The 27051-nt window shown below is 49.2% G+C and overlaps 2 protein-coding genes across 18 annotated transcripts in view; one reads left to right on the top strand and one right to left on the bottom strand.

The window, feature by feature from the left end:
* Window positions 1–2187, bottom strand: part of CEP250 (centrosomal protein 250) — a 57028-nt gene extending 54841 nt beyond the window's left edge. For 2 of the 17 annotated variants that reach the window (XM_054542198.2, XM_063720633.1), the window contains exons 1-2: window positions 2031–2116; window positions 1046–1136 (exon numbers count right to left, since the gene is read on the bottom strand). The gene's annotated coding sequence lies outside the window, so the exon portion shown is untranslated. Of the gene's footprint in view, window positions 1–1045; window positions 1191–1515 lie in introns of all 17 variants that reach the window. The other 15 variants (XM_054542200.2, XM_063720637.1, XM_063720636.1 and 12 more) reach the window with 12 other exon arrangements.
* On the top strand, window positions 2149–24947 carry GDF5 (growth differentiation factor 5). Its single transcript, XM_003779343.3, has 4 exons — window positions 2149–2636; window positions 16934–17089; window positions 20158–21029; window positions 23512–24947. Exons 3-4 carry the CDS (start codon window positions 20399–20401, stop codon window positions 24384–24386), a joined length of 1506 nt encoding a protein of 501 aa, XP_003779391.1. The 5' UTR covers window positions 2149–2636; window positions 16934–17089; window positions 20158–20398; the 3' UTR covers window positions 24387–24947.
* The last annotated feature ends 2104 nt before the right edge of the window (window positions 24948–27051 follow it).

Raw genomic sequence — 27051 nt, 5'->3', positions numbered from 1 at the left:
GTGCAAAAGCATTGTTTTATCGAATGCTGTATTCCCAGCTCCTACCTAAAACACAGCCTGGTTTATAACAGGTGCCCATTATTACTGACTGACTTTTATAGGACATTAGGTAACATGATCCATATTATCACCAATGGTCTTGCAAAATGCTAACAGCTCTATTACCTATACAAAAAGCAAAAAAACAGGCTGGGTGTGGTGACTCACACCTGTAATCCCAGCACTTTGGGAGGCTGAGTGGGCCGATCATTTGAGGCCAGGAGTTCGAGACCAGCTTGGCCAACATGGCAAAACCCCATCTCTCCTAGAAATACAAAAATTAGCCAGGCATGGTGGCAGGCGCCTGTAATCCCAGCTACTCAGGAGGCTGAGGCGGGAGAATCGCCTGAACCTGGGAGACAGGATGTTGCAGTGAACTGAGATCGCACCACTGCACTCCAGCCTGGGTGACTGAGTGAGACTGGGTCTCAAAAAAAAAAAAAAAGGTGGGGGGAGGGATATAACTTATAGCTTGGTCAGTGGCAGAGCAATGACTGAACCCCAATCTGATTCCAAATTCTACACTCTCTCCATTATATTAGCTGTTAAAGCATGAACATTACATCAGTTAAAGCATGGACTACGAACTCACAGCTCTGTGAGGGGCACTTCTTAAACAGTGAGGGATAATGACACCTATGTCTGCAGCTTTCTGATCGAAAAGGAGCAAAGAAAGATAGAAGAAATAAAGGAACAGAGGGCATACCAGTAGCCTTGGTTTTGTTGTGACCTCTATAAATTTGGGAACACCAGTTCTCCTTTCTAAGCCTTCGCGGTAAAATGCTGATCACAAGCCTAGCCTCCAATAACTCCCGGGGCCAAAGTAAAGATCAATTCAACAGACGTACATTAAACCCAAAGGCAATCTAGTCAAGTCATCAAATGCCCTGGGGACAGTTTCCCAGCTCCATCCACTTATTAGTTGTGGGACCTCTGGCAAATTACTTTTTCTATGAATACCTCAGTTTCTTCATGGGTAAAACGTGAAGCTATAGAAAGAACTCACCCCATAGGATTGTTGGGAAGATTAAATAGGCCTTTGGCTGAGCGCGGTGGCGTAATCCCACCACTTTGGGAGGCCGAGGCGGGCGCATCACCTGAGGTCGGGAGTTCGAGATCAGCCTCACCAACATGGAAAAACCCCGTCTCTACTAAAAACATAAAATTAGCCGGGTGTGGTGGCGCATGCCTGCAATCCCAGCTACTTGGGAGGCTGAGGCAGGAGAATCGCTTGAACCCGGGAGGCGGAGGTTGAGGTGAGCCGCGATCGCGCCACTGCACTCCAGCCTGGGCAACAAGCGCGAAACTCCGTCTCTAAATAAATAAATAAATGGACCCTTATGTGTAATGCATTCAGCAGCACCTGACAATTTGTGACCATTCCGCACAGTAAGCCATGACTATTATCATCAAGTGCTAGGCCCTGGGATCTAGAGATGAAAAAGGCAAGGCATAACATCTAACGAACGAGCTTACGGTGTCAACGAGGGGCAGGGAAAGTAACTCGGTGCACAGCGAGCACAAAAACCGAGAAGAGAATGCAGCTGCGCCTGGAGAAGGCGGCTGAGAAATGATACTTCAGCAGGGTCCTGAAGAATGGGAGCTCCAGAGTCGGGTGGCACTGCGCTTTCGGATAGATCACGTGCAAATCCGCCAGGACACAGGGAGCGAGGGGCGGGGGGTGGGGGGTGGGGCGCGGGAGAGCGCGAAGCCTCGCCCTCCCAGCCCTGGATTGGGGCTCCTGGACACCAGGGTCGGGAAGCTCTCCTTTGGCGCCGACTGGAGCTTAGCTTGCTGGCGGCAGCAGGAAGCTGAGGCAAGCAGGCCCCGGGCCCTAACGACGCGTCCCAGCCCCTCTCTGGGCCTCGGGTTCCCCCCGGGTAACAAGAGGCCGCTGCCCGAACGGGAGTCCCTCAGGCGCCCTAGACGGGCGGGTCTCCGGGCCTCGGACGGTTAACCCGAGCACCTCCCGCCTGCCCATGAGGCCCCACCTCACCGCGCTCGGCTCCCGCAGACACTCGGCTAGTTGCTCAGCGATTGAGCTGCGGCAGCAGCTGCTAAGGCCCGGCCGGGGACGGGAGCGGAGCCCCGCCCCCGAAGCAGAGGGCCAGGCCCCGCCCCCCAAACTCCCGCCCTTTGGGAGGGGCCCGCCCCGCCAAGTCCTGCCCCCTATAGGCAGACTGCGCCGGCGCAGGGCCTCCCGCCATGTTGGGTATTGGTAGCCGACTTACTAGAGAGGCCCTGAAGGAAAGGGGGTATTATTTTAAGAATTATAAGATCCCTCGCCAGAAATGAGGACGGTCAGGGTCTCTGGATTCGCGAAAGGGACATTTCGGAAGCAGAAAAGAAAAATTGCCCTCAATCATTTCGCTTTTGGCTTCAGTGTTACATATAGCGCATGTGCAAGGTCACCTGGTTCTAGGTGCGCCTGCGCACAGCTCCATCTACAAACCAGACTACAATTAAAACTGCGCGAGAAACAAAGGGGCTCGCTGCCACTGGTTAGCGATAATACTGGCAGCGCGACCAGTTTCTGAGGGTTTTTCACCTTGCTGCTCAGACGCTCCGAGCAGCTTCAGGCAGCATAACACTTACAGGCGAGTTACTTACTCAACACTCGGTTTTGTCTGCATGTCTCTGCCCAGAGTGTTACCTTTGCCTGACTTAATCCGTCCCGGAGCTGCAGTTCTGCCTAAGCCTGACTTCTAGAGAACTTTTTCTTCCCGATAGGACCCATGCGTTATTCCCGTAGCATTTTGTGTATAAATTGTTTTTTTTTTTAAATGGAGTCTTGCTCTGTTGCCAGGCTGGAGTGCAGTGGCACGATCTCGGCTCACTGCAACCTCTGCCTCCCGGGTTCAAGTAATTCTCCTGCCTCAGCCTCCCGAGTAGCTGGGACTACAGGCGCCCGCCACCACGCCTGGCTAATTTTTGTATTTTTAGTAGAGACAGGGTTTCACCATGTTGGCCAGGATGGTCTCGATCTCTCTTGACCTCGTGATCCGCCCGCCTCGGCCTCCCAAAGTGCTGGGATTACAGGCGTGAGCCACCGCGCCCAGCCTTGTGTATAAATTGTTAATGCACTTTCTTAGAGTTGTAAACTCCATTTACCTGCCTCACTCTTGCACTCAGTGGTTCTTAATTTTTAGTAGGAATTAAAAACAAAACTGGTAAATGCAGACTCTTGGATTCCACCCCCAGAGAATCCGTAAACCGGGGGTGGAGTCCAGGAATCTGCATTTTAGAAAGTACCCAGGGTGATTCTGATACATTGGGAACACGTTTTAGGAGGCGCTGCATGAGACTGTGAGCTTGAGCGTAGAGACTGTAATTTGGTCATCTGACTATAGCGCTCAGCACAAGGCCTGGTACAAAATAGGTGCTCAGTAAGTGTTGAGTGAATGGGTGAATGAGTGGATAGCTCGAGTGAAACAGCAAGGCTTCAGATTAATCCACAGCCAAAGGTAACCTGAGAAAGGAACACTTAAAAGCTATATTTTATCTTTCTCCTGTAAGAACACAAAAAAGATCTTAATAGCTAATCTGAGAAATAGAGAAAGTGAAGAGTAAAAGGGGAAGGAAGGACACGGATTCTGAAAGGCAAACTATCTAGAGAGGAGAAAAGAACGTCTTCAGGCACTAGACAGAGAAAAAGATGCAAAGAAGCAGCGGTGTGGGATTCCATCCTAGGGAAATAATCCCACAACAGGCATTGTGCATGAATGTTCACTGCAACAATATTTGAAATAGAAATTAAACAATCTAAATGTTATGCACATCAAGCTCTTTTCTGCCTCAGGGCGTTTGCATACACTGCCAGCTACCTAGACCACTTTTCCCCCAGCTCTTGGCCTAGCTGGTGTCCTTCAGGTCCCAGCTTAAATGATACTTCCTCAACTAGGTCTTCCCTGACCATGCTATCTAAAGTAGTAACCTATATTTTCTAAGATAGTCTTCTGTTTCTTTTCTTTTCTTTTCTCTTTTTGAGACGCAGTCTTGCTCTGTCGCCCAGGCTGGAGTGCAGCGGTGCAATCTCGGCTCACTGCAAGCTCCACCTCCCGGGTTCACGCCATTCTCCTGCCTCAGCCTCCCTAGTAGCTGGGACCACAGGTGCCCGCCACCACGCCTGGCTAATTTTTTTGTATTTTTAGTAGAGATGGGGTTTCACCGTGTTAGCCAGGATGGTCTTGATCTCCTGACCTGGTGATCCGCCCGCCTTGGCCTCTCAAAATGCTGGGATTACAGGTGTGCGCCACCGTGCCCGGCAGTCTTCTGTTTCTTTCATAGCACTTTCCATTTATTATTTTGTTTTCCTATTAACATTCCCTCCAAAATTTAAGCTTTTTGTGGATAGGAGACTTATTCCTGGGATTTAGCACAGTCTTACACACATGGTAGGTATCAAGTAAATATCCACTGAATGAATGAATCAAGTCAGCCCTAGTGTTACAAAGTTTAATGACATAACATCCATTAGCAAACTAGACAATATTTTTTAAGACTATGAGGAGTCAACCGGGTGCGTGGCTCACGCCTGTAATCCCAGCACTTTGGAGGCTGAGGTGGGTGGATCACCTGAGGTCAGGAGTTGGATACCAGCCTGACCAACAGGGAGAAACCCCATGTCTACTAAAAATACAAAATTAGTCAGGCGTGGTGGTGCATGCCTGTAATCCCAGCTACTCGAGAGGCTGAGGCAGGAGAATCACTTGAACCCGGGAGGCGGAGGTTGCGGTGAGCCGAGATTGCACCATTGCACTCCAGCCTGGGCAACAAGAGCGAAAGTCCATCTCAAAGAAAAAGACTATGAGGAGTAAACAGGTTTCAGACTACCAAGATATACCAAACCAAATGGTAATCTTTGATGTTTGTAAAGGAGGATTCATTCCCTTATTTATTCATTCACCCAATGGACATTTATTGAGCATTGATTATGTTCTAGTATTGAATAATAATACAATGTAGTAAGGACAAGTTGGAAATTGTACAACTGGATATTATCTGAGCCAAAACCCAAAGTGGAGTTAGCTGGTGTGTGAAACAGGGATGGGCAGGGGTGGGTGGGAATGGTTTTGAGATGAGACTTCCACCTCAGATCATCAGGCATTAGATTCTCATGAGTGTGTAACCTAGATCCCTCGCATGCACAGTTCTCAATAAGATTTGCCTCCTATGAGAATCTAATGCTGCTACTGAACTGACAGGAGGTGGAGCTCAGGTGATAATGCTCGCTTATCTGCTCAACTCCTACTGTGCTGCCAGGGTCCTAACAGGTCACGAACTGATAGTAGTCCATGGCCTGGGGGATTAGAAACCCCTGCCCTAGTGGTTCTGTAGGCATAAGAGTACACCACATCAGTCTTTACACAACCTGCAGATGGCTGGGTGCAGTGACTCACGCCTGTAACCCCAGCACTTTGGAAGGCCAAGACAGGTGGATCACTTGGGCCCAGGAGTTGGAGACCAGCCTGGGCAACATAGTTAGACCTTGTCTCTACAAAAAAAATTAAAAAATGAGGTGGGAGGATTGCTTGAGCCCAGGAGGTTGAGGCTGCAATGAGCCGCGATGGCCCTACTGCACTCCAGCCTCAGTGACAGGAGTAAGACCCTGTCTCAAAAAAAGAAAAAAACGGAAAAAAAAAAAAAAAAAAACGCATTCTACAAACTGCATGGAGCATTTGAGACGTACAAACAGGTGTTCCTACCTGTCACCTGGCTTGGGGCCCAAGGGTCCTATAAAGACTTAAACCAGACAATTCAAGTCTGATCATGTTCAGACCTGTCTGATGAACCAGACTGGAGAGTTCTCAAAGGAGGCCGGATTGGAGGGAAAGACAATGGATCAGTCGAAAGAAAATCAACCCTGGTCCCTGCCAGGTGAGGGGAACGGTTTCTTCCTTTATATCCTAAATTCCATCTCTAGAAATATGCCTTATACTCAAATCCTCTCTGAGGGCTATAATATGGATCTTTCCTACACCCAGCCTTGCTCATTATTTATACATATTCCTCCTAGCCCATGCTAAGAGGCTGTCTGGACTAACTGAATTTAATATATATATATATATATGCGTGTGAAATTTCAAAATGAGGTGCTAAATCACTGTACATATATATGTGTATATATATATAATATATTTTTTTTCCTGTTAGTCTAAAATCTGTTTGAAAGTTCCTAAATCCCTTATCCCAATATAAAGGAGTCTGCAGGTGGAGGATAGATAATTTGTGTGGAGATATTTCTGGCTATGAGTCCCCATTCCTCCTTGGGGAAGATTGAGAGGACATTACCTTTAACCACTCAAACCAAGTGACTGGGAGAGGGTGCTTCCATGAGAATCTGAGATGCAGAATCCATACCATTGCAGTTAGGGAGTATCGTGACCAGGATATGCTTCCTGCCTGTGAACTGTAACAAGAAGAGACAAGCCTGCTGACTATTAGGTCCTGTTCAGTAGGGCTTCCTGGAGGTATAAAGGGACCCCAGGAACAAGAAGCTAGACAAATGGCCATTAATAGATGCCTTTGCTAAGGGAACTGCAGGAGAGGGGCCAGTAGGGAACCCCTGAAGAGTGTATAAAAGCACCCCATGATGCTTTGATAATGGATAGAGATGGCTATAAACATCTGCGAGGCCCAGAAAGCACTAAGCCAGATATTATACTAGTTCAAAGAAGACTTTTCCCACCCCCATCTTCCCCTCCATGTTAACATGGAGACATGTTGAGTGACTAAAGTGAGCTGAGGATGACAGAGGGGGAAAAATAGAGGGAAAAAAAGCTGTGAGAGGCAAGCCACCCAGGCGCCGAGGCAAGAGACCGTTCCAGTATAATAAAATATAAAACAAGAATAGTTTTATATATTTGCGTTCGAGGCAAGAGACTGTTCCGGTATAATAAAATATAAAACAAGAATAGTTATACCAGATATAGATCTTAGATATGATTATATATGGATATCATTAATCATTAGTTTGTAGCAATTACTCTTTATTCCAATATTATAAGGATTATTAAATCCTCGCTCTACAATCATAACCTAGGAAAAGCCAGGCCATACAGAGATAGGAGCTGAGGGGACATAGTGAGGTGTGACCAGAAGACAAGAGTGCGAGCCTTTTGTTATGCCCAGACAGGGCCACCAGAAGGGCTCCTTGGTCTAGCGGTGACGCCAGTGTCTGGGAAGACGCCGGTTGCCGAGCGGACTGTGGTCTAGCGGTAGCGAAAAGTGTCAAGGAACAACACCCGCTACTTAGCAGACCGGGAAAGGGAGGCTCCCTTTCCCCACGGGAGTTTAGAGAAGACTCTGCTCCTCCACCTCTTGTGGAGGGCCTGACATTAGTCAGGCTCACCCTCAGTCATCTGGAGGCCTAACCGTCTCCCTGTGATGCTGTGCTTCAGTGGTCACGCTCCTAGTCCACCTTCATGTTCCATCCTGTACACCTGGCTCTGCCTTCTAGATAGGAGTAGTCAATTAGTGAAAGTACTAAAAGTCTCTGATACGCAGAAATAATGGCATAAGCTGTCTTTCTCTCTGTCTCCTCTCTTTCTCTGCCTCGCCTGCCAGGCAGGGAAGGGCCCCCTGTCCAGTGGACACGTGACCCACGTGACCTTACCTATCATTGGAGATGGCTCACACTCTTTACCCTGCCCCTTTTGCTTTGTATCCAATAACTAACAGCGCAGCCAGACATTCGGGGCCACTACTGGTCTCCGCGCATTGGTGGTAGTGGTCCCCTGGGCCCAGCTGTCTTTTCTTTTATCTCTTTGTCTTGTGTCTTTATTTCTACACTCTCTCGTCGCCGCACACAGGGAGAGACCCACCGACCCTGTGGGACTGGTCCCTACAAAAAGCCAACCATTTTCCTCTTTCTTTCTCGCAGCAAGGTAACAGTCTGCAGCACCAAAATGATAGTCTCTCGCTGCTGTTCATCTGAGTCCATTTTTTTTTTTTTTTTTTTTTACGGAGTCTCACTTTGTAGCCCAGGCTGGAGTGCAGTGGCATGATCTTGGCTCATTGCAACCTCCGCCTCCCAGGTTCAAGTGATCCTCATGCCTCAGCCTCCTGAGAAGCTGGGATTACAGGCGCCCGCCACCACCACACCCAGCTTTTTTTTTTTTTTTCAGTAGAGATGGGGTTTCACCATGTTAGCGAGGCTGGTCTTGAATTCCTGACCTCAAGTGATCCACCCGCCTCGGCTTCCCAAAGTGCTGGGATTACAGGCGTGAGCCGCCACACCCGGCCCATTCTCTTTTTTTTTTTTTTTTTTTTTTTTAAGAGACAGGGTTTTGCTCTTTCACTCAGGTTGGAGTGCAGTGGTTTGATCATAGCTCACTGCAGCTTCAACCTCCTGGGCTCAAGTGATCCTCCTGGCTCAGCCTCCCGAGTAGCTAAGACTATAGGCCTGTGCAGCCAGTCCTGGCTAATTAGTTTAAAAATTTTTTTGTAGAGATGGGGACTCACTGTGTTGTCCAGGTTGGTCTTGAACTCCTGGCGTCAAGCAATGTTCCTACTTTAGCCTCCCAAAGTGCTGGGATTATAGGCTTGAGGTGCTGTGCTGAAGTTCCATTCATTCATTATTTTTAAAATATTGATTGAGCACCTACTATGTGCCAAAAGTTGAGTTACACACTGGGAGGGACCCAAAGATCAATAATAAATGAACTCTGTCCAGAGCCTCTGTTCACAAACTCACATGGCAGGCAAGCAAGTAAAGAAACAGTTCACACACACACAGTGTAGTAAATTCTATAAAGAGGGAGCAGCTGGCTACACAGCGTCAGGCCACTATGACTTCTTTGTGAAGGATAAAAACGCTAAAATTAGCCAGGTGTGGTGGTGCACTACTGAAGTCCCAACTATTCCGGAGGCTGAGGTAGGAAGGATCGCTTGAGCCCAGGAGGTCGAGGCTGCAGTGAGCTGTGTTCAAGCCACTGCACTCCAACCTGGGCAACACAGCAAGACACCGTCTCAAAAAAAAAAAAAATGCTAAGCAGACAAGCCAGGCATGATGGCATGTGGCTGTAGTCCCACCCACTCAAGAGGCTGAGTCAGAAGAACCTCTTGAGCTTAGGAGTTTGAGACCAGTCTGGGCAGCATAGCAAGACCCCATCTCAAAAAAAAATGCTAAGCAAAGTGGCAGGGGTGGGGTGGTGGCGGGGATTCCAAGCAGCATGTGCAAAGGCACAGCAGCATGCTAGAGCATGGGATGTGTTAGGAATGCCAGACACTCCTCTTGCTGATGCCACCATTTGGTTGAATTGTGTCAATCTCCCTAGTTGGATTCCCTTTGTCAGCTGGATATTTTCTCCCTGGTCCTGACCCCGCCTCAGTAGCAGTTCTTATTCCAGTCCTAGCCCCCTCTCACTAACCAAGTCAGGCTTGAAGTGACCAACGTACCCAAGCTTGAGATTCTTGAAGTGGATGACATCTTTTCACTATCACTCAGGGCTTGGGCAATAAACGATGTTCAGTCACAGTTCCCACAGGACCAGGTCCTCTCCTTCCTCAAAAGTGGGCTCTTGGTCAGGCGCGATGGCTCATGCCTGTAATCCCAGCACTTTGGGAGGTGGAGGCAAGTGGATCGCTTGAAGCCAGAAGTTTGAGACCAGCCTGGCCAACATGGCGAAACCCTATCTCTACTAAAAATACAAAAATTAGCCGGGCCTGGTGTCACGCACCTGTGATCCCAGCTACTCGGAAGGCTGAGGCACAAGAATCGCTTGAACCTGTGAGGAGGAGGTTACAGTGAGCCAAGATTGCGCCACTGCACTCCAGCCTGGGTGACAGAGTGAGACCAAAAAAAAAAAAAAAAAAAAAAAAGAAAAAAAGTGGGGGAGGCCCTTAACTATATTCTTTTTTTTTTTTTTGGAAAAAAAAAAAAAAAAAGTCCTGTAGCCAGGGCTACAGATGTGCGCCACCACGTCCAGCTTGCCTTATGTTCTTGAGCAACCCTCTTTCCCTCTCTGAGCCTCAAATTCCTCAGCTGCAATATGGGGATAATAATACTTACCAGCTAGGGTTCTTATACACAAAGTGGGAATTAGAATTAGATGGAGGGAAGGAGGAGTGGAGGAGTCTAGCAAGGATCTGAGATTTCTGAGCTCAAGAATGACAAGGTTTCCAGTGATTAGAGAGGTTTCCTGTGATTAGAGAGATTGGGGTATGAGGGGAGAGGGGAACTTTCTCTTGTAACTTTATAAACTTTGGTATTATTTGAATATTTTTACAATGAACATGATTTAATTTTATAATTAAATATATTTGGCATGAATATCATGCATCGATAAAAAGGTGTTTAAATTTTTTTTTTTTTATTTTGTAGAGACGGGCTCGTGCCATGTTGCTCAGACTGATCTTGAACTCCTGGGCTCAGGCAGTCTTCCCACCTCAGCCTCCCAAAGTGCTGGGATTACAGGCATGAGCCACCACGCCCTGCCTAATAAAGTTTTTAAAAAGCTTATGTTACTATATTGTGTGGAAAGTCATCTAGGAGACTGATCAGAGTTGTTGCTTCTGGGGAGGACTGAAAGACCCAGGGTCTGGGGTGGGAGGAACATGTTTTCTTTTGCATTCTTTTCTACTGTTTGAATTTTTAAAATCATGAATTCATATTACTTTTCTTCCTAATATGTATGACTTTTTAAAAGTTTTAGAATTATTTTAAAAATAAAAATATTTTCTAGAATAAATATGTAAAACATGTGGTTATTTTATTCACACCCCTCTACCCACAACAGACAGACACACGCAACACTCACATACAATTTCCAGCTTCAGATTGTAGTACAGGTATTTGCAGCCCAGGGAAGGAATTTGATTGACTTATGGACAGAAGGCCCAGAGACAAACTCTAGCAAGGTGCAGCTCCCGAGTAGTCCAGCAGGGGGAGCCGTTGAGAGCGCGTCCTGAGCAGTGGCCGCTGCTGCGGAGTTTAGAAGAGAAACCAAGTTTTCATTGTTAAATTCCCACCTATGAGTGAGAACACGCGGGAACTGAACAATAAGAACACTTGGACACAGGAAGGGGAACATCACACACCGGGGCCTGTTGTGGGGTGGGGGGAGGGGGGAGGGATAACATTAGGAGATATACCTAATGTAAATGACGCGTTAATGGGTGCAGCACACCAACATAGCACATGTATACATATGTAACAAACCTGCACGTTGTGCACATGTACCCTAGAACTTAAAGTATAATAAAAAAATTAAAAGAAAACATATGTAATAAACCTGCACTTTGTGCACATGTACCCTAGAACTTAAAGTATAATAATAAAAAAGAAAAGAAAAGAAAAGAAACCAGGTTTGCCGCGCGGGTGAGGGTAGGCAGAGGCGGCTCTGCTCTTGCTGGGGTTCTCAGGGGTTGGGACAGGCAGGCCCCACAGATTAGAAAGAGCACAGATGAAAAGGGAAGGGACTCTGGGCTTTCCTCCCTGCCAGCTCCTAACCTGTAGGGTGGTCAGTCCTCTCTTGACGTGGGAAGGGCACTGGATTCAGAATTAGGGGCTTGGGTTGAATTCTAGCTCTATGGTCTTTAGCTATATGAACTTGTGCCAGTCACTTAACTGTTCAGAGAAATGAAACAAGGACAATATTAACAGCGGAATCTTTTTTTAAAAAACAAAACAAAACAAAACTGTAATTTATGATTAGCCAGGTGCAGTGGCTTGCACCTGTAGTCCCAACTACTCAGGAGGCTGAGAAGGGAGGATCGCTTGAGCTCAGGAGTTAGAGGCTGCAGTGAGCCGAGATCGCACCACTGTACTCCAGCCTGAGTGACAGAGTGAGACCCTGTCTCAAAAAAAAAAAAAAAAGCAATAAATAAAATTATAATTTATGAAGCACATACTGTATTTTGGTCATTGAAAGGTGCTTTACATATATAAACACATTAATTCTTATAACCACTCTGTGATACAAGTTTTTTGTTGTTGTTGTTGTTTTTGAGATGGAGTTTTGCTCTTGTTGCCTGAGCTGGAGTGCAGTGGCTGGATCTCAGCTCACTGCAACCTCCGCCTCCTGGGTTCAAGCAATTCTCCTTCTCAGCCTCCCGAGTAGCTGGGATTACAGGTGCCTGCCACCACATTCAGCTAATTTTTTTGTGTTTTTAGTAGAGACGGGGTTTCACCATGTTAGCCAGGCTGGTCTCAAACTCCTGACCTCAGGTAATCTGCCTGCCTCAGCCTCCTGAAGTGCTGGGATTACAGGTGTGAGCCACCGCACCTGGCTTACTTTATTTTATTGTTTTATTTTTATTTATTTATTTTTATTATTATTTTTTGAGACAGAGTTTTGCTCTTGTTGCCCACGCTGGAGTGCAATGGCGCAATCTCAGCTCACTGCAACCTCCGCCTCCCGGGTTCAAGCAATTCTCCTGCCTCAGCCTCCCGAGTAGTGGGATTACAGGCTCGTGCCACCACAGCAGGCTAATTTTGTATTTTTAGTAGAGATGGGAGTTTCTCCATGTTGGTCAGGCTGGTCTCGAACTCACAACCTCAGGTGATCTGCCTGCCTCAGCCTCCCAAAGTGCTGGGATTACAGACATGAGCCACCATGCCCGGTCTATTTTTTTATTTTTTTATTTTTTGAGATGGAGTCTCACCCTGTCGCCCAGACTGGAGTGCAATGGCGCGATCTCAGCTCACTGCAAACTCCGCCTCCCGGGTTCAAATGATTCTCCTGCCTCAGCCTCCCGACTAGCTGGGATTACAGGCACCCGCCACCACGCCCAGCTAATTTTTGTAATTTTAGTAGAGTCGGGGTTTCATCATGTTAGCCAGGCTGGTCTCGAACTTCTGAATTCGTGATCTGCCCCGCCTCCACCTCCCAAAGTGTTAGGATTACAGGCGTGAGCCACCGCACCCAACCTGTTTTTTTATTTTTATAGAGACAGGTCTTGCTATGTTGCCCAGGCTGGTCTCGAACTACTGGGCTCAAGCAATCCTCCCATCTCAGCCTCCCGAAGTGCTGAGATTATAGGTGTGAGCCAAGTATGTTTTTACCGGTTTGCCCTGCCAGGTATATCATCATTATCCCTATTTTATACATGAGGAAACTGAGGCAGGGAGAGATGAAATAATTTGCTTGAGATTACATAGCTGATAATCCTGGGGGAGCCAGGATTTGAAGGTGAGTGGCTTAGCTCTTAATCATTATGTCACTACTCTCCTGCTTAAAACATCCCATTGGGTTCCCAGTGCACTAAAAGTAAAATCCAGGCCAGGCACAGTGGCTCACACCTGTAATCCCAGCACTTTGGGATGCTGAGGCGGGTGGATCACCTGAGGTCAGGAGTTTGAGACCAGCCTGACCAATATGGTGAAACCCCACCCCTACTAAAAATACAAAAATTAGGCGGGGTGCGGTGGCCCATGCCTGTAATCCCAGCACTTTGGGAGGCTGAGGTGGGCAGATCATGAGGTCAGGAGTTCAAGACCAGCCTGGCCAACATGGTGAAACCCTGTCTCTACTAAAAATACAAAAATTAGCTGGGCATAGTGACGGGCACCTGTAATCCCAGCTACTTGGGAGGCTGAGGCAAGAGAATCGCTTGAAACCAGAAGGCGGAAGTTGCAGTGAGCTGAGATCGCACCATTGCACTCCAGCATGGGCAACAGAGCGAGACTCTTGTCTTGAAAAAAAAAAAAAGAAAAAGAAAAAGAAAAGAAAATCCAGCTCCCTTTCCAGGGCTTATAAGGCCATACATGATGTGGTTCTGGCATGATCTGACCTCACCTCCTGCCATTGCCCCCTTCGCTCACTCTGCTTCAGCCACACCAGCTCCTCCTTACCTCAGATGTACCGACTGCATTCCTGCCTCAGGGCCTTTGCAACTGCTGTTCCCTCCACCTGGAATGCTTGTCCTCCAGACTTTAGTATGGCTCATTTTCTCACTACATCTGGGTCTCTGCCCAAACATCACCCCCTCAAAGAGCATTCCTTTCTAAAACAGACACCTCTTTGATCCTGCTTAATTTTTCTTCACAGCACTTAGCATTCTCTTATGTGTTTGTTTGTCTGTCTCTTCCACCAGAATATGAGAAGAGACAAACAAACGCATAAGAGAAGTTTCAGACAAACCACTTGGTTTGTCTTGTCCACGGCTAGATACCCAGAACTCAGACCTGGGGCCCATCCCATGGTAGGCACCCAATAAATATTTGCTGAATAGTTAAGTAGATAAAGAAATGAAGACCCAACGTCACCCAACTGGCAAATGGCGGAACTGGAACACTGCGTTGTCTGGTCCCAGCGCCTGTTCCCTCAGCCGCTGTGCTGTGCAGGACTGACTCCCGGAGAGATCTTGGGAGGTTCGGATAGCATCATGAATGGGAAGCCATTGTGAAAATTGACAAGTGCTTGAAAAAGGCGTTATTATTATTATCACTCAGTTCACTGTTTACTCATCTGGAGACATAATAAAAAAGGGATAATAATAATCTCGCCGGCCAGGCACAGTGGCTCACACCTGTAATCCCAGCACTTTGGGAGGCTGAGGTGAGCGGATCATTTGAGACCAGGAGTTCGAGACCAGCCTGGCCAGCATGGTGAAATCCTGTCTCTACTAAAAATACAAAAATTAGCCAAGGGTGGTGGCGCATGCCTGTAGTCCCAGCTACTTGGGAGGCTGAGACAGGAGAATTGCTCGAACCTGGGAGGCAGAGGTTGCATTGCCATATCGGTTGCAGTGAGCCGATATCATTGCCAGCTTGGGCAATAGAACTAGACTCCGTCTCCAAAAATAATAATAATAATAAAATAATAATAATAATAATCTGGCCTACTGACTTTATAAGGATGGTTTATGGAACAGCAATGAGACAATGGGTGGGGAAACATAAAAGCAAAAGGCTCTACATGGCAGAAGGGGCTGCAGAGATTACTTCTATGGCAGTAGTCTCCCAAGGCTCCCATCCTCTACCTCAGGTTTGACATTAATATTGCTGACAGGAGAGGGGGAGGCTGGGGGACATGGGGGACCCAGGGACGCTGTGTCCCAGTAATTAAACATGTTGGGACTGAAGCACTGCCAGCGGCAGCATCTGGTTGCAATTACCAGAGGGAACCAAAGTGATTAGTCACCTTTATAGTGAGAGCCAGGCGGGAACCCTGGGCTCCTCTCTGGAGAGGGCCTTCTAACCAAGCTCAGAGTCCCCTTTCCCTGCTCCCAGCCCATTTCTGGGAGTTCCCTGGTCCTCAAACAATAGCCCTGGCCCCGAGACTCCTCCATGTCCCCAAAGTCCCAGCCCACTGGGTGAGACGTTGACTGAAAGGAATACTGTAACTTTCCCCAGTGCCCTATCACTTCTAGTGTTTCTAGGGGCCAGATTAGGCTTCTTTGGTGTAAAATATGTTGAAGCCAAAATTAGATTTAAAAAATAATTTAACCTTTCTGAACTTAAATTTATTTATCTTTAAAATGAGAGTATTGGGCCAGACGTGGTGGCTCATGCCTGTAATCCCAGCACTTTGGGAGGCCGAGGTGGGCAGATCACTTGAGGTCAGGAGTTTGAGACCAGCCTGGCCAACATGGTGAAACCCCGTCTCTACGAAAATACAAAAAATTAGCCGGGCATCTTGGTGCGCATCGGTAGTCCCAGCTACTTGGGAGGCTGAGGCAGGAGAATTACTTAAACTCGGGAGGCAGAGGTTGTAATGAGCTGAGATTGAGCCACTGCACTCTTCATTCTAGCCTAAGTGACAGAGCAAGACTCTGTCTCAAAAAGAAAAAAAAAAAAAAAAAAGGCGTGTATCAAGAGTTACCTTTGGGCTGGGCACGGCGGCTCATGCCTGTAATCCCAGCACTAGCGGAGGCCAAGCCACGTACAGAGACATTGTGGTTGTTCAACTCATTCATTTATTCACTTTCTGAGCTTACGAAATGCTTTTTTATGGATCACCTGAGGTCAGGAGTTGGGACCAGCCTGGCCAACATGGTGAAACCCCATCTCTACTAAAAATATAAAAATTAGCTGGGCGTGGTGGTACACATCTGTAATCCCAGCTACTCAGGAGGCTGAAGCAGGAAAACCCCTTGAACCCGGGAGGCAGGGGTTGCAGTGAGCTGAGATCGCACCACTGCACTCCAGCCTGGGTGACAGTGAGACTCCATCTCAAAAAAATAAAAAAAGTTACTTTCGGCCACGTGTGGTGATTCACACCTGTAATCCCAGCACTTTGGGAAGCCAAGGCGGACAGATCACTTGAGCCCAGAAATTTGAGACCAGCCTGGGCAACATGGCGAGACCCTGTCTCTACAAAAAATACAAAAATTAGCTGGGCATTGTGGTGTGCACCTGTAGTCCTAGCTACTTGGGAGGCTGAGGTGGGAGGATCACCTGAGCCCCATGATCACGCCGTTGCACTCCAACCTGGGCAACAGGTAAGACCCTGTCTCAAAAAACAACAATGAAAACCACCACCTTCATAGCATTGTCATGAAGATAAATAACACATAAATGAAATGGAGGACAAAACCCAGAGTCTAGTTGACTGGAATATGTGCTTTAAAAAAACAGCTATTATTGGCTGGGTGTGGGGCTTACGCCTGTAATCCCAGCACTCTGGGGGGCCGAGGCAGGCAGATCACAAGATCAGGAGATCGAGACCATCCTGGCTACCACGGTGAAACCCCATCTCTACTAAAAATACAAAAATTAGCTGGGTGTGGTGGCGCGCACCTGTAGTCCCAGCTACTTGGGAGGCTGAGGCAGGAGAATCACTTGAACCCGGGAGGTAGAGGTTGCAGTGAGCTAAGATCATGCCACTGTACTCCAGCCTGGGTGACAGAGTGAGACTCCATCTAAAAAAAAAAAAAAAGCTATTATTAACAATTGCCGTTAATAGTTGATCACTTTATGCAGTTTACTTTTATTTATTTATTTTTTTAGTAGAGACAGGGTTTCACCATGGTAGCCAGGATGGTCTTGATCTTCTGACCTCGTGAACTGCCTGCCTCGGCCTCCCAAAGTGCTGGGATTACAGGTGTGAGCCACCGCGCCTGGCCACAATTTATTTCATTGAATCTCCAACAAGAGTCCTGCGAGGTAAGCACTATCATTATCCCTGTTCCGAGTTTCAGAGAGGTTTAGAGGCTTCCCAAGATCACACAATACATAAATAGCAGAACCAAGATTCAAAACCAAGTCTGTTTGTCTCCAGAATCCTTGCTCTTTATCAAGCCATGTACAGAGACATTGTGGTTGTTCAACTCATTCATTTATTCACTCTCTGAGCTTACAAAATGCTTAAGAAGTGGCAAGACAATTCTTCCCATCAAGGAACTTAGAATCTAATGGGAAAGGCAGGTTATGTCCACAAATAACTACACCTCAAAGTAGAAAATGATGATTTTTGTAAATAACGGCCAGTTAGAGATTCATTTATTCATATAACATGTACTGAGAGCTGCTGTGTGCTGGGCCCTGTGCCAAGCACTGGGTATAATTCAAAGGTAAATATGGCACAGTCTAGTCATAATCTAATGGGAGAGACAGGTATGTAAAGAAATTATTGTAGTTATAAGGAATTAAGTTATGATTTTAAAATATGAAAAAATACAGAGTGGAAGAAACAAACTGTGTTGGGTTAGAGGGCAGAGGCAGAGACTGAATAAACTTTTAGCTGCCAAAAAATGTAAAGGAGCACAGAAAATGTGTGATGGCAGCTCAGGGGGAGTGTGCATTTTCTGGAGGATGCAAGAAGGCTTCATGGAGGAGGTGGCATGTGGGTTGGCACTTGTTTGATGGGTAGCTTTTAGTAGAGGGAGGGTTGAACCAGAGAGAGCCTGGAGGCCTAGAAGCCAGTTATAGGGGAGAATCATAGAGAGGCAAGCAACGAGGAAGACAGGGCAGTGATGGAGGTGGTGAGGAGAGAGTGAAGGAAGGGATGCCAGAGAGGACTAGTTCAGTGGGAACAAGTCTGTTTTTAATTTTTAATTTTATTAATATTATTCATCTATTTATTTACTTATTTTGTGTGTGTGTGACAGACTCTAGCTCTGTCACCTAGGCTGGAGTGCAGTGGTGTGATCTCGGCTCACTGCAACCTTTGCCTCCATACCCGGCTAATTTTTTGTATTTTTAGTGGAGATGCCTGCAATCCCAGCACTTTGAGAGGCCAAGGTGGGTGGATCACTTGAGGTCAGGAGCTCGAGACCAGACTGGCCAACATAGTGAAACTCCGTCTCTACTAAAAATACAAAAAATAGATAGGCATGGTGGTGTGCACCTGTAGTCCCAGCTACTCGGGAGGCTGAGGCAGGAGAATTGTTTGAACCCAGGAGGTGGAGGTTACAGTTGAGCCAAGATCGCGCCACTGCACTCCAGCCTAGGTGACAGAGCGAGACTCTGTCTCAAAAAGAAAAAAAAAAGAAGGAAGCCTACCTGACTATTGCTTCTCCCCCGCCATCCTTCTTACAGCATGGCAAGTGTTGTTGTAGAGAAATGTACAGAAGGGGTAACTGGCTCTGTCTGGGGACCAGGAAAGGCTTCCCGAAGGAGGTAAATTTTCAGCTGAACTTCTCAGGATGTGGAGTGCTTCCTCCAGTTGTGGGAGAGAGAGAGGAGGATATTTCAGGTGAAGCGAACAGCTTTCCCCGCTGACCCTGTGTTAAGTTGCCCAGGGGCTCTACGGCGCAGGTTCCCCAGAGGAAGGGAGCTTCCATACTTCAGTGAGGCACTTTAAGAAACCCTTGAGTTCAGCTGGAATTCAGACCTTCCAGAGCTACCAGAAAAGCAACACGTGGGAAATCGTGCTGGGCGCAGTGGCTCACGCCTGTAATCCCAGCACTTTAGGAGGCCGAGGCTGGCAGATCACGAGGTCAGGAGATCGAGGCCATCCTGGCTAACATGGTGAAACCCCGTCTCTACTACAAACATAAAAAATCAGCCAGGTGTGGTGGCAGGGGCCTGTAGTCCCAGCTGCTGGGGAGGCTGAGGCAGGGGAATGGCGTGAACCTGGGAGGCGGAGGTTGCAGTGAGCCGAGATCATGCCACTGCACTCTCCAGCCTGGGCTGGGCGACAGAGCGAGACTCCGTCTCAAAAAAAAAAAAAAAAAAAAAAAAAAAAAAGCGTCATGTGGGAAATGGCTTTTCCAGCCTCCTCTAGGGGCCGCTGCTGCCCCAGACTCAGGCAGTCTTTTCTAAGAAACCTCAGAGGACGTCTTTGCCGGGGTGGAGGTGGGGTACACCCTGGACCACCCGCCATCCAAGGAGTGGACTTAAGGGCGGCAGTGCCCCCAAGCCTGAAGAATATGCACTCAGTCAATGGCATTTGGGGGTAGGGAGGGAGTGTAGTGGGCACCGATATTTTTCAGTCTCTGGGTCACCACAAGTTTATTAAAATAAAAGAAAATGTGGGTAAATGCTGCCATCTGTGCTGTCCCTACTCCCAATACACACACACAGGCGCACACACACACACAGACACACACACACGCGCGCACACACACACACACACACACACACACAACAGATCAGGTCCCAGACTAGATGCAGGAGTTGAAACTGCTTTAAAAACACTCTAAGGACTTAACTACAAACCCACACTCCTCATGCTTCTGGGGCTTAAGATCTTTGAGCTCATTCTTCAGCATCTCTCCTCGAGAAGGTGGGGTGGGCTGCTCCATGAGGTGGAGGTGAAGACCCCTGAGTCTGCTCCGTGGAGGGGGAGGCCCTCTAAGCCTAGAGTCCCGCTGCGGGGCTCTGTGCCAGGAGCCCCCGTGAGCCATGGCCTCGAAAGGGCAGCGGTGATTTTTTTCACATAAATATATCGCACTTAAATGAGTTTAGACAGCATGACATCAGAGAGTAATTAAATTGGTTTGGGTTGGAATTCCGTTTCCAATTCCTGAGTTCAGGTTTGTAAGAGATTTTTCTGAGCACCTGCAGGCCTGTGAGTGTGTGTGTATGTGTGTGTGTGTGTGAAGTATTTTCACTGGAAAGGATTCAAAACTAGGGGGAAAAAAAAACTGGAGCACACAGGCAGCATTACGCCATTCTTCCTTCTTGGAAAAATCCCTCAGCCTTATACAAGCCTCCTTCAAGCCCTCAGTCAGTTGTGCTGGAGAAAGGGGGCGGTCGGCTTTCTCCTTTCAAGAACGAGTTATTTTCAGCTGCTGACTGGAGACGGTGCACGTCTGGATACGAGAGCATTTCCACTATGGGACTGGATACAAACACACACCCAGCAGACTTCAAGAGTCTCAGACTGAGGAGAAAGCCTTTCCTTCTGCTGCTACTGCTGCTGCCGCTGCTTTTGAAAGTCCACTCCTTTCATGGTTTTTCCTGCCAAACCAGAGGCACCTTCGCTGCTGCCGCTGTTCTCTTTGGTGTCATTCAGCGGCTGGCCAGAGGATGAGACTCCCCAAACTCCTCACTTTCTTGCTTTGGTACCTGGCTTGGCTGGACCTGGAATTCATCTGCACTGTGTTGGGTGCCCCTGACTTGGGCCAGAGACCCCAGGGGACCAGGCCAGGATTGGCCAAAGCAGAGGCCAAGGAGAGGCCCCCCCTGGCCCGGAACATCTTCAGGCCAGGGGGTCACAGCTATGGTGGGGGGGCCGCCAATGCCAATGCCAGGGCAAAGGGAGGCACCGGGCAGACAGGAGGCCTGACACAGCCCAAGAAGGATGAACCCAAAAAGCTGTCCCCCAGACCGGGTGGCCCTGAACCCAAACCAGGACACCCTCCCCAAACAAGGCAGGCTACAGCCCGGACTGTGACCCCAAAAGGACAGCTTCCCGGAGGCAAGGCACCCCCAAAAGCAGGATCTGTCCCCAGCTCCTTCCTGCTGAAGAAGGCCAGGGAGCCCGGGCCCCCACGAGAGCCCAAGGAGCCGTTTCGCCCGCCCCCCATCACACCCCACGAGTACATGCTCTCGCTGTACAGGACGCTGTCCGATGCTGACAGAAAGGGAGGCAACAGCAGCGTGAAGTTGGAGGCTGGCCTGGCCAACACCATCACCAGCTTTATTGACAAAGGGCAAGGTGAGGGGGCGGGGTGGCAGGGGCACGGCTCAGAGGGAGGGGCATCTGCATGAATGGAGGGGCTTTCAAAGCCCTGGCATTGCCCTGGTGGGAGACACTGTGTGCATCTGGCCCGGGGTGGGTGTCTGGGAACACTCACACATATCTCACACATAGCAGATCCCAGGCTGCCCACACATCAGGGCTGGAGGGCACCTAGGAATCACCAGGTCCAACGCCTGCAAGGTGCAGAGTGGGCACTAAAGCCTAGAGAGGAGACAAGACCTGCCAGTTCGTGGCAGAGTTGGAGACCAGATTCCAAGACTTGATTACTCAGTTGTGCATCTGTACCTGCTGGGCTGGCCGAACTTTCCAAGCTCCAAAGGTTTGCAGGTGGGCTCAGACGGCAGAGAAAGAAATGAATCTTGAGGTCCCCATGCTTCTGCAACTGTGCCCTCAGGCAAGGGGATAGAGGAGGCAAGAGAGGTGCACACAGTAAATGGGGCATCTTGGAGTCATGGAATGACGTTCAGATATATGGGGAGGGAGCAGACCTAGGGCCTAACTGGCAGTGTGACCTTGGGAAAGCTCCTTCTCACTTGGGGTCTCCGTTTTCCCATCTGTACACCTATATGGGGTTGGACAGGGTGGTTTCTGAGAGCCCTTCCAACATGAAAACTTTAGGTCCTGTCCTGAACATGCTTCATTCTCCTCATTAACTCCAAAGACTACCTGCTCCCCTCTGTCTCTCTCTGCCCACCTAATGTTACTGTTGCAGCTTTTTCTCTCCACTTGCTGTGTGATCTAAGCAAGTCCGTCCCCTTCTCAGGGCCTCAGTTTCTTCCTAGTGTGAAGAGGGAGGTGGGCTGTTGGTCACTCAAGTTGCCTGCAGCTCATTTGCTCTGGTCCTAGGCTGGCAGGGTGGGGGAGGGGTCAGAGGGTGGGAGAGGCTCCTCATTAGAGCTGGCCTGGAGGGGGCTGCCAGGGGGTGGGGGAGGCACAGAGGCAGCAGGTCTGGCCGAGGTGGGGGAGGTGGTCTGGCTGCCTGCCCAGCCAGGGAAAGCTGTGACCCCTTGGGGGCTCATAAAATAAGTCCTTGTGCCCCCCAGCACTAAGGGAGCTTGGAGAGGGGGAGATGGGGAGTTTAAAGGCCTAATTAGTCACCTTCTAGAGCAATATATGAAAGCTCCCCAATGGCAAATTGCTATTTAGGAAGGAGGGCATGCTGATTCGGAGATACTACTGAGCTTCTCACATACACATACATAGCCTTATGTTTGTTTATACACACATGCTGAATCACACATGTACTTGCATGCTGATTCATACACATACACACGTGCTGAATCACACACATACACACATGCCAAATCACACACATACGCATGTGCACACACACCTTCTTACATACACACACAAGATCGATCATGCACATACATACATGTATGTGCTCTTCAAATAGTCACACAAGCCCAATCATTTATACATATAATGCGTCATTAACGTATACTCTTTCATATTCACACATGAACCCAATCACACACACGCATACAACTGTAACACACGCACGCGCTCAGGAGAGTAAGACACATAGGCAACAAAATCCTGGCACTGGGAAGCCAGGAACATTGGGCTGTAGGTCAGTGTGGACCAGCTTTGTCATTAACTTGCTGTGTGACCTTAGTCAAGTCACTCCCCATCTCTGTGCCTCATCTGCAAAACAAGAGCACCAAGGTCTCCTTTAAGGGATGGTGGAAGCAGCTGAGAATTTGAGCAAGTCATCTAACCTTGGGATTCTCCTCTGGAAAAGCGTGTATTTTTTTTTTTTTTTTTTTAGCCAGGGTCTCTCTCTGTTGCCCAGGCTGGAGTGCAATAGCAAATTCACGGCTCATGGAAGCCTTGACCTCCCTGGGGTCTATCAATCCTCCCACCTCAGCCTCCTGAGTAGCTGGGACTACATGTGCACACCACCATGCCTGGCTAATTTTTGTATTTTTTGTAGAGACAGAGTGTCACCATGTTGTGCAGGCTGGTTTCAAACTCCTGAGCTCAAGCAATCCACCCACTTCAGCCTCCCAAAGTGCTGGGATTACAGGTGTGAGCCACTGTGCCCAGTCAACAGGAGTAATTTTAATGCCCACTCCACCTATCTCACAAATGAGACATCACGTTAGCTCATGGCTGGGAGAGAGATAGGTAGAAGGCAGTTACAAAGCTGATAAATCTCTGATAACACGTAGATCATGACACAAACACCAAAATCACGCAAATCATCCCCAGCCACATCTACAGGTGAACACCCCTAGTTGGTCGGCTATGTAGGAAGTGCTCTCATTTTCAAAAAGGCTCTCAGTGGTTTGGCTCTTGGCTTCTGTCAGAATGGGGCAGAGGTGAAAGAAAGCTCTCTGGACGGGGAGAGAGCTGGGGGCCTTTTCCTGCAGCCTCGAAGTGACTGGCTCCCTTGGTGAGGTTGCAGGGAATGACTTCTGGGTGTTCTCTCTAGATGACCGAGGTCCCGTGGTCAGGAAGCAGAGGTACGTGTTTGACATTAGTGCCCTGGAGAAGGATGGGCTGCTGGGGGCCGAGCTGCGAATCTTGCGGAAGAAGCCCTCGGACACGGCCAAGCCAGTGGCCCCCGGAGGCGGGCGGGCTGCCCAGCTGAAGCTGTCCAGCTGCCCCAGTGGCCGGCAGCCGGCCGCCTTGCTGGATGTGCGCTCCGTGCCAGGCCTGGACGGATCTGGCTGGGAGGTGTTCGACATCTGGAAGCTCTTCCGAAACTTTAAGAACTCGGCCCAGCTGTGCCTGGAGCTGGAAGCCTGGGAACGGGGCCGGACCGTGGACCTCCGTGGCCTGGGCTTCGACCGCGCCGCCCGGCAGGTCCACGAGAAGGCCCTGTTCCTGGTGTTTGGCCGCACCAAGAAACGGGACCTGTTCTTTAATGAGATTAAGGCCCGCTCTGGCCAGGACGATAAGACCGTGTATGAGTACCTGTTCAGCCAGCGGCGAAAACGGCGGGCCCCACTGGCCACTCGCCAGGGCAAGCGACCCAGCAAGAACCTTAAGGCTCGCTGCAGTCGGAAGGCACTGCATGTCAACTTCAAGGACATGGGCTGGGACGACTGGATCATCGCACCCCTTGAGTACGAGGCTTTCCACTGCGAGGGGCTGTGCGAGTTCCCATTGCGGTCCCACCTGGAGCCCACGAATCATGCAGTCATCCAGACCCTGATGAACTCCATGGACCCCGAGTCCACACCACCCACCTGCTGTGTGCCCACGCGGCTGAGTCCCATCAGCATCCTCTTCATTGACTCTGCCAACAACGTGGTGTATAAGCAGTATGAGGACATGGTCGTGGAGTCGTGTGGCTGCAGGTAGCAGCACTGGCCCTCTGTCTTCCTGGGTGGCACATCCCAAGAGCCCCTTCCTGCACTCCTGGAATCACAGAGGGGTCAGGAAGCTATGGCAGGAGCATCTACACAACTTGCTTGAAAGGGGATTCCAATAAGCTTGCTCGCTCTCTGAGTGTGACTTGGGCTAAAGGCCCCCTTTTATCCACAAGTTCCCCTGGCTGAGGATTGCTGCCCGTCTGCTGATGTGACCAGCGGCAGGCACAGGCCCGGGAGACAGACTCTGAATGGGACTGAGTCCCAGGAGACAGTGCTTTCCGATGAGACTCAGCCCACCATTTCTCCTCACCTGGGCCTTCTCAGCCTCTGAACTCTCCTAAGCACCTCTCAGGAGAGCCACAGGTGCCACTGCCTCCTCAAATCACATTTGTGCCTGGTGACTTCCTGTCCCTGGGACAGATGAGAAGCTGACTGGGCAAGAGTGGGAGAGAAGAGGAGAGGGCTTGGATAGGGTTGAGGAGTGTGAGGCTGTTAGACTGTTAGATTTAAATGTATATTGATGAGATAAAAAGCAAAACTGTGCCTAAAACTGTGGCAAATTTCTTGTTTACTCCAGGGGACCCAGTGACCCCTTGAAGAATTACTGACCCAGGGCAGGGAGGTGGGTTGCTTCATGTATAAACTCAGTTTTCAGAGCCCCATCCCCACCCCTACTCCTGGAAACTGAAGCACAATGGGACAGAGAGTACAGCTAAGCAGGGCCAGTGCTCACCTCTAACCCCATTCCTGTTCCTTCCAAAGGCCCCTGGGTCCCGAGCTCTATTTGCTCCATTGGGGCCTGGCAACAGAATTATATTTTCTTCTTGACATTCCTTAGTCAAGTTTGTTGCCTCCAAAATAGATCCCTAAAAGGGAGGGAAATTGGGGATTTCGTTTCTTCTAAAATCATTCCTACATCATTGACCAATATCTGCCTGCCGCTGCCACCAGCAAACTCACAGAATTACCTGGGCACCATTGAAAGAGTCCTCTGTCTCTCCCCTGGGGAATCTGGGCTGCCAAGGCTCTCCTTCTCCCTGTTGGGGCATCTCCTCTCGCCACTGACCAGTTCCTCACATGACCATGTCTGTGGCCCTGTTGCCCTCCAGCTTGACACCCTCACTACTCCTCACTGCCCCCCCATCAGCCCTCAGCTCCAGAAACAGAATCGGAGTCCCCTGCCTTTATATTACACATTATATAAATACATAATTATACATCAGATAAATAAACTCCCCACTAACCTCAGACAGACAAATGCCAGGCACACCCTGACAATGTTTCCTGCTTGGGGCGTGGCCCAGAGTAAATGCTCACTTCCTTTTCTCAGCTGGAATCTTTGGGGAGGCACAGGGCACAGACTTTTGGGAGGGGAACACAGCCCTCTGGTGGGGCGACAGGTATATGGATGCCTTGGGCTGAGGACTCCAGTTCTACCTGGCTGAAGAGACACAGGGAGAACCAGGAGCAGTCTAAGCCTCCACTTCCCACCCAGGGGGCCTCAACATTTCCCCCACCTCCCTCCAGCTGGGTCTTTGGTTCCTGGGGCTCCTCGCCAAAGCTGTTTCAACAGTAGGGTTTCCCACCCAGCTATGGGCAGACCTTGTGCCCTTTCCCTCTAGGCCTGAAGCTTGGGCACAGTGCAGGGGCAGCCTACTTTTAAGCTGCCTCCTTGGTCTGGAGGCTATTACCTCTCTCTGAGGGGACAGACTGAGCCTGGAGCCTCCCCTCGCTGGCCGGGCTTTGTTGTGTTTGGCTAGTGGTGGGCCTGGCAGCTCTGGAAGTAAACAAAGGAGCTGCCGTAGCAGACAGAGCTATGGTGTGTGTGAGGGGAGAATGGGCCTGGAAGGGAGGTGCTGGGGAAGCCAAGGAGTGGGCTGGGGATCCAGGGAGAGCAGTGTAGAAGCTGGGGGGCCAGAAACCCAAGGGCAGAGAGATAAGATGAAGGGGTCACAGGTGGGGCTGGCTCCCACAGGTGTTATTTCCTGGGCTGCGTGTCCCTGGTTTCTTGGAAAGTTCTGACCGAACTGGAGCTTCTCTTTGCCTTAGCCCTGTCAGAGAGGTTCATGTCATCTAAGCCACAATGCCCCTCCTACTGAAGGCCTGGGCTCCCAGTGGACTGTTTGGATTGACACCCTAGGAGTTTCCTCTACCACCACAACCTGCCCTAGGGCTCTCTTTCAGACTGTGGACCCTCCTGCCTTTTCCCACCCAGACTCTGGGGATGTGATCAGGTCACCCATCCTAACCACAGGATCTGTTCAGCTGCCTCCTTGGAAAACACTCTCCCCCAGCCACCCACCTCCAACCGCAACCATAACAAGCTGCAAACTGGTGCTGTTCATTCTTGCCCCAAAGGGTACAAGGCATCTGTCATACTTGAGAGTTCACAAACACTCTCCGCCCGTGGTCACTCAGCTCTGAAGGCTGCACAGTTTCAAAATTTCAGTTCTGTCACTTAGAGTTAGAGGCCTTGGGCAAGTAACTTAATTCCATGAACCTTGGTTTCCTCATTTGTAAAAAAAAAAAAAAAAGAGGGTAAACAATATGCTTATTTCATGGTGCTAACTGCAAGGATATGAGAAGCACTCAACACAGGAGCAGGCACAGAGGTGGCACTCAGGATGTGTTAGCTGTTATCATTACCATGCCTT

Source organism: Pongo abelii, chromosome 21 (genome assembly GCF_028885655.2).
Source record: "Pongo abelii isolate AG06213 chromosome 21, NHGRI_mPonAbe1-v2.0_pri, whole genome shotgun sequence".
Taxonomy (NCBI): Eukaryota; Metazoa; Chordata; class Mammalia; order Primates; family Hominidae; genus Pongo; species Pongo abelii.
This window is presented reverse-complemented; position numbering and strand designations above follow the sequence as displayed.

Excerpts from the sequence above, each read along its gene's own strand:
- GDF5 (XM_003779343.3), top strand. The coding sequence starts at position 20,399 with ATGAGACTCCCCAAACTCCTCACTTTCTTGCTTTGGTACCTGGCTTGG. Across the intron at positions 21,030-23,511 it reads CTTTATTGACAAAGGGCAAG|ATGACCGAGGTCCCGTGGTC; the intron begins GTGAGGGGGCGG and ends TGTTCTCTCTAG.